Source organism: Echeneis naucrates, chromosome 2, assembly GCF_900963305.1.
Source record: "Echeneis naucrates chromosome 2, fEcheNa1.1, whole genome shotgun sequence".
In the NCBI taxonomy this organism is placed as follows: Eukaryota; Metazoa; Chordata; class Actinopteri; order Carangiformes; family Echeneidae; genus Echeneis; species Echeneis naucrates.
Genome location: NC_042512.1, coordinates 3,364,816 through 3,372,501, shown reverse-complemented (window position 1 = coordinate 3,372,501; position 7,686 = coordinate 3,364,816). Strand labels below are relative to the sequence as shown.

At 43.1% G+C, this 7,686-nt stretch overlaps 1 protein-coding gene across 1 annotated transcript; it reads left to right on the top strand.

Moving 5' to 3' along the window:
- Positions 1 to 546: 546 nt before the first annotated feature.
- On the top strand, positions 547 to 2,663 carry LOC115057406 (protein NLRC3-like; the record flags this gene model as incomplete). Its single annotated transcript, XM_029524510.1, has 3 exons — positions 547 to 1,829; positions 2,325 to 2,491; positions 2,659 to 2,663. Coding segments are annotated over 3 exons (1,455 nt in total), but the record flags the coding sequence as incomplete, so codon positions are not given.
- Between the last annotated feature and the right edge of the window lie 5,023 nt (positions 2,664 to 7,686).

The following is a 7,686-nucleotide window of genomic DNA, read 5'->3' as shown; positions in this document are numbered from 1 at the left end:
ACTCTCTGTCTTCAGTCTGACGTTGTCTCTTCTCTGTCAGCAGATCGTGTTCTACAGGAGGTTTTAGATCAACATAAGATCAATCTGAGGTCCAGATGTCAACATGTGACTGAAGGAACAGGAACAGGAAGTGGAACCCTCCTCAACAGGATCTACACTGAGCTCTACATCACAGAGGGACAGAGTGAAGAGGTTAATACCCAACATGAGGTGAGGCAGCTGGAGACAACTTCAAAGAAGAAGAGCCTCCATGATGCTCCAATCAAATGTCACCACATCTTTAAAGTCTCACCTGACCAGCAGAGTCCCATCAGACTGGTTCTGACCAGCGGTGTCGCTGGAGTTGGAAAAACTTTCTCTGTGCAGAAGTTCAGTCTGGACTGGGCAGAGGGCTTGGAGAACCAGGATGTCAGTCTGCTGGTTCTGCTTTCGTTCAGGGAGCTGAACCTGATCAGAGATCAGCAGTACAGTCTTCTCAGGCTGCTTCATGTTTTCCATCCAACATTACAGAAGGTCACAGCAGAGCAGCTGTCTGCCTGTAAAGTTCTGTTCATCCTGGACGGCCTGGATGAAAGCAGACTTTCACTGGACTTCACCAACAGGGAGGTCGTGTCTGACGTCACACAGGAGTCGTCGGTCCACCTGCTGCTGACAAACCTCATCCAGGGGAATCTGCTTCCCTCGGCTCTGGTCTGGATCACTTCCAGACCTGCAGCAGCCAGTCAGATCCCTCCTTCATGTGTTGACAAGCTAACAGAAGTCCGAGGCTTCACTGACGCCCAGCAGGAGGAGTACTTCAGGAGGAGGTCCAGGGATGAAGAGCTGTCCAACAGAATCATCTCACACATCAAGAAGTCCAAGAGCCTTCACATCATGTGTCAAGTCCCAGTTTTCTGCTGGATCATAGCTACAGTTCTGGAGCACATGTTGACTACAGACCAGCAAGGAGAGCTGCCCCAGACCATGACTGACCTGTACTCACACTTCCTGCTGGTCCAGACCAGGAGGAAGAGGATCAAGTACCATGAGGGACATGAGACAAGTCCACAGGAGCTGATGGAGGCTGACAGGGACGTTCTTCTGAAGCTGGGGAGGCTGGCGTTTGAACATCTGGAGAAAGGGAACATCATGTTCTACCAAGAAGACCTGGAGCAGTGTGGTCTTGATGTCACAGAGGCCTCGGTGTACTCAGGACTCTGTACTGAGATCTTCAAAACAGAGAGTGTGATCTTCCAGAAAACAGTCTACTGCTTTGTTCATCTGAGTGTTCAGGAGTTTCTGGCTGCAGTCTACATGTTTCACTGTCACACCAACAGGAACAAGGAGGTCCTGAAGGGCTTTCTGGGTAAAAAACAGCAAGATTCAGCCCTGAAGGACTTTCTGATGGCAGTCCTGAAGAAATCCCACAGAAAAAAAAATGGTCACCTGGACCTGTTTGTCCGCTTCCTTCATGGTCTCTCTCTGCAGTCCAACCAGAGACTCTTAGGAGGTCTGCTGGGTCAGACAGAAACCAAACCAAAGACCATCCAGAGAGCCATCAATAACCTGAAGAAGATGAACAGTTATTTTATCTCTCCTGACAGAAGCATCAACATCTTCCACTGTCTGATGGAGCTGAAGGATCACTCAGTTCATCAGGAGATCCAGGAGTTCCTGAAGTCAGAGACCAGATCAGAGAAGGAACTCTCTGAGATCCACTGCTCAGCTCTGGCCTACATGCTACAGATGTCAGAGGATGTTCTGGATGAGTTAGACCTGAAGAAGTACAACACATCAGAGGAGGGACGACGGAGACTGATCCCAGCTGTGAGGAACTGCAGGAAGGCTCGGTGAGTCCACTCTCATTCTCATCAATCCTTCTTAGTGAAGATGTTTTTAAATCAAATCTGATTCAGATGGTGTTTCACTGTCAGCTGTTTGTTTTCAGATGATGCAAACGCTCCCAGAGATAAATATTCACTTAGTTGTGTTTCTAGTGGGAATCCAAAAGACTGATGACATCAGCAGGTATCAGTGACTGATCATCTTCAGCTTCACTGTTCACTGATCTCAGTGAAAATTAAATAAGTAGACAGTCAAATGTTTTCAGGTCAACGTGGCCTCATGGTCCCTCAGAGGAGACAGACCTGGATCAGGTCCCTGACAGACTGAGGACCTGATGGAAGACCAACTGACCACATTTTGTCTCTTCACCTGAAAAATAATTAAAACTGACAGTGTGAGACAGAGATGGAAGTCTTGGCGTCTTTAGTCCTCAAACCCTCCAGATGACTATGTAGTGTCCTCTGTCACAGTGACATATTGTGTAATATGTGTCATCACAGACTTGTTGGTTGTGGACTCTCAGAGACTGAGTGTGACATTGTGGCCTCAGCTCTTAAGTCCAACCCCCATCTGAGAGACCTGGACCTGAGTCAGAACCACATAGAGGATTCAGGACTGAAGCTGGTGTGTGCTGGACTGGAGAGTCCAAACTGTGGACTGGAGACTCTGAGGTCAGTTCACTGACTGGACCTGCTGTAGTTTGAATGTTGTGTTGTTGTTAAGACGATGTGTGTTGAGACATGATGATGACCCACAATAACACAAAGATCATTGATGAGGACATTTCTGATTGATTATTAATGATTTGATCTTCATCTTTTATTCCTTACTCAGGTTAGAGGGCTGCAATTTGTCAGAGATCAGCTGTTCTTCTCTGGTCTCAGCTCTGAAGTCCAACCCCTCCCATCTCAGAGAACTGGACCTGAGTTGGAACAACCTGCAGGATTCAGGACTGAAGGATCTGTGTGGTTTTCTGAAGAGTCCTCACTGCAGACTGGAGACTCTGAGGTGAGTTCAGTTGTTGTTGTCTATCTTTTATGTTCAATCCAGAAATTGTCTTCACATAGAACTTGAATTTATTCTCTTTGGATCAACAATAATTTAAATAGTTGTTCCATATTTCTAGTAGTGCTTCTGTTGTTGTTATTATTATTATTTAGTGCCATGTGCTTCAGCACAGAGGCAACTTCTACAGCTAGAGTAGTTTAAAAAAAAAATTTTCCATAGGAAATTAATTGTAACCAAAAAAACCAAAAATCCCAAAAATTACCTTTTTTCTCAGTCACCTAGCTCTCTCATACCTGCACGTAGAAATGACATTCAAAATTTCAAACAGAGGAAAACTTGTACTTTTCCAAATACACCAAACCGTTTTCACATAAAAAGTAAACTTTTCAAACTACGATCGCTAAAAGGAGTAGTCAAAATCACTTTTTAATCAAAGCTAGAGTGGAGCTGCTCATGAAAGCATGAAAAAATAATAAAAGAATAAAATTATGCTAATTCATTGATTGATTAACTTTCCTTACCGAGGAGCTGGCAACACTGATCGTTACATGTCTGTCCCAAATATATGGGCTGGGAGGGCCCTACCGAACATACTAGTATGTTCAGCAGACTCATTTGTTCATCCTCATCCTGGGCATATATTCTCCTTCATCCAGGTCCTAGTCATATCTGTCAAACAATTGAACGCAATCAGTTCTCCAAACAAAAATGTAATCGGGGTGACTTTTGAGCACAGAACGGCACATGGGTTACTCATTCCAGGCAACAGGTCCCACAGCACCTCAAAATTTCCCTTAAATTTTCCAGTTCGATCCTGTCACTCTTTGTATTGGACTGTAATTTAATTCAGAATTTATATCTGCATAGAACTTCAGTTTATTCATTTTGGATCAGCAACAATTTAAATAGTTGTTTCATGTTTCCAATATTCTTCTTGCTGACTGATTCTCCATGTTCAGTTTTATCATGATTATTATTCATATTATAGTTGTTTTCACACATTCAATTTACTTGTTTCATGTAGTAATTAGGAAAAGGCTGACAGGAACCAAACAGCTGGTTGCACATATTTGACCTCAAAACAGACCAGGACCAAGGGAGACCTTAGGACTGGATCAGGACTGAATCTTTAAATTCTGATCTAGTTCAGTCTGTCCTGAGGTCAGCAGAAGCTCATCAACCTTTGGTGACATGAACAGGTGGATGAATGTTGTGTTGCTGTTTGGGTGATGTGTGTTGCAACATGATGATGACCCACAATAACAAAAAGATCATTGATTGATCTTCAACTTTTATTCTTCACTCAGGTTGGAGAGCTGCAGTTTGTCAGAGATCAGCTGTTCTTCTCTGGTCTCAGCTCTGAAGTCCAACCCCTCCCATCTCAGAGAACTGGACCTGAGTCACAACAATGACCTGCAGGATTCAGGACTGAAGGATCTGTGTTCAGGATTGGAGAGTCCAGATTGTAGACTGGAGACTCTGAGGTCTGTTCAGTTGTTGTTGTATGTTTTTTATCTTAAATCCAGAAATGATCAAAAACAAGTTGTTTCATGTTACCAATTGTTCTAATATTATTATTATTGATGATGATTATTATGATAAAAGTTGTCATTCTTTTCCAAAAGTTGAATTTACTTGTATGTATGAATAAGGAAAAGTCTTTGAGGAACCAAAAAGTTGGTTTCACATGTTTGATCTCCAGATAGAAACCAGGACCAAGGGAGACCTGAGTCCTGGATCAGGACTGGATCTTTAAAGTCTTGGTCTTGTATTGCAACAAGGTCTAATGTGGACCAGCAACGTTTGAGATGTTGAAGTGGGTGATGAGTGTAAAAAGGTGGAGAAGTTCTGGATCAGGACATTTCTAACTCATTATCAGTCATCTGATCTCCATGATTTGTTCTTTTTTCAGGTTGAGATGCTGTTGGTTGTCAGAGATCAGCTGTTCTTCTCTGGCCTCAGCTCTGAAGTCCAACCCCTCCCATCTCAGAGAACTGGACCTGAGAGGAAACCTCCTGCAGGATCCAGATGTGAAGGAGCTGCGTGATCTTGTGGAGAGTCCAGACTGTAGACTGGAGACTCTGAGGTCAGTCCACTGTGGTAGATCTTTAATCTAATGTCCTAATAAATGTCTTCAGACTTGGAGGGTGTGGAGCTGAGGACCAGAGTCAGTTGTGTTGTTGAGACTCCAGCCCTCATGGGGCTTTCAGACACGTGGCCGTGGCCCCCCTGTGCTCTGAAAGCTGTTATTTCCAAAGGATTGGAGCTCCACCACAGGTTTCCCTGCACTGAGCACAGTTCATGTGCAGCACAGTGATAGTTGTGTTTCTTTGTGGTGTGGTCATACTCAGTCAGTGTGTTACTGCAGTAGATGGAGTTCAGAGCAGTGGTACAGAAGCTGAGTGATGAGCTGCTGTGGACGGAGTCAACATCAAAAAGCTCTTCTACACACTTTGAAAACAAACAGTCCCACACATGTTGAAATGTTCTTCATTTAGAAGATTTTAGAGCTTCATCTTCACATCAAAGCAGAACTTTCCTTTGCTGCCACATATTTATGAAGCAGCCATCTGCTGTATTCCTGCACACGAGTATGTCCTGTATTCCACTGCAGCCGCAGGTCAGCTGAGGGAATCACTTTGTTTTAGAGTGAGGAGCTGCTGAATTTCAGCCTCCAGTGGCTGAAATGACAATTACACTAAAGAAACACTTCAAACATCCAGACAGAATGTGGTGGAAATTTCATTTAAAGTCTTCTGAACATATCTGACTGATTATCAATGATTTTATCTGCATCTTTTGTTCCTTATTCAGATTTGACAACTCCAGTTTGTCAGAGATCAGCTGTTCTTCTCTGGTCTCAGCTCTGAAGTCCAACCCCTCCAATCTCAGAGAACTGGAGCTGAGTCACAATGACCTGAAGGATTCAGGACTGAAGGATCTGTGTGGTTTTCTGAAGAGTCCTCACTGCAGACTGGAGACTCTGAGGTCAGACTCATGTTTTATTTCTGCTCTCAGATTAATATGATGTTACAGTTGTGGTGACTCTGACCTGCAGACAGGTTTATATTTATGAGGGAAAATCCTCTTCAGGTTTTAACATTTAAACTGTTGAATGGTTGAAAATAGCTTTTGAAAAAGTTCATTTCAAAATGACATCGGAATGGAAAACATGATTCTAATGTTTTTGAAAGGGGACATCGTATATTAATTTGATATATTAAAATCGTATTTCAATGTTTCTTAGAATCATCCAAAATCAAAGAAATCAACACAAACATAAACCCTTTTGCCAACAAAAACACCTCTGAGGTGCTCATACACAGAACAACAAAACTGTAATGGGTTCGCTCTCTCACCCAAGAATGGCACAAGTCTAGACTGGAACAGCTGAGAACTTTATTGACTACGTGCAATAGCCCAAACAGACGGCAGGCAGAGGCAGAGTCTAGAGACAGGCAGCAGGTCAGGTTACCGGGGCAGAGATGAGGAGTAGTGGTCTGGGGCCGAAGGCAGGTTAGGCCCCAGGAGGTCCGTCGGGAAAGCTGAGCGTAATGCAAAGACAATCTGGCAGAGAGGCAGAGTGGAGGAGCTGGTTAAGGGGAGTCTGGGAGGAACAGATGAGTCTGTTTATCCTGATTGAGAGGTAAGCAGGCAGGTAGAGTGGGTGGTGGAGGGGAGAACCAGGAGTGGACTATGACAAAAAACAACATGGATCTGACTTTCTACTTCATCCAGTTTGCATAGTGAACAAATCCGGTCTTCCTCAGGTGTGGCATTAAAGCTCCCTGTTTCTGGGACTAATGGAAGTGTTCCTGAACACAACTGTCCGTAATGATCTTTGTCTTTTAGTTCACTTATTCTTAACGTAAGGTTCCACACTGTAAGTGTTCTTATTAAGACAGCAGGTTCTTCATTTTGGCTTCCTCCAAACATCCAGAGACCGTTTATCTCTCTGCTTTAGGAACAGTTTGTTTATAATATCTGTAATATCACAACATCATTTCTGAATGAAAATATCAGATAAATCACAAATATAGAATATTAATTTCATCCACATATAACATGGCTCTGTTGGTTCAGTTTGGGATATTTCAGTCATAATGCCAATTTAGTTTGAATATCAAACAGATTGTCAGAACTAATGCTTTCATTTTCCAAGGAACCTTCCCACCTGGTTCATTATTAGAAGAATAATGTTTACATGAACCACTGACCCCAAAGCAGTTACATGAATGTACATGACCAACACACTGCAGCAGTGGAAATAAGGTGGCTCCAAACATACCTAATGTAAACATCAGCACCTCAGGAAAACATCCATTTTGCTGTGATTGTGTAGCAAAGCTTTAGTCCAATCAGCTGCAGTGGTTTGGTTCCACACTAAGATAAGGATTGGCTCTAAGGGCTGGTCTGCTGGGGGAGCAGTTGCCCCGTTGCCCTCCTCTCTCTGCTGCAGGAAACATGTTTGCTCCGTCTGCCTCGCTGATCTCCCAGCTATGTTAAATATCAGTCTCAGGATTCTGTGGACTGATATCAGATCATTCAAATGAAGATCAGTCAGAATCAGGAAAATCAACAATTTATTTATGTATTTAATTTTGAACCCATCCTTATAATCCATTAAAGATGACATAGATCAGAATAGGTTCTGCATATTTAAGTATGATTCCACATTCAGCTATTCATGTTTCTTCAAATATATCATTAATAATGAGTTATGTTTTGTGTGTAGAACTTTTGGAGGTTGTGTAGTTGACAGTTTGACTGGTTTTAGAGTGGACTTACCTGCCAGAGCTAACAGATGGAGGCTCCAGTCAAACTTAAGTCGCACACTTCAGCCTCCAACAAACG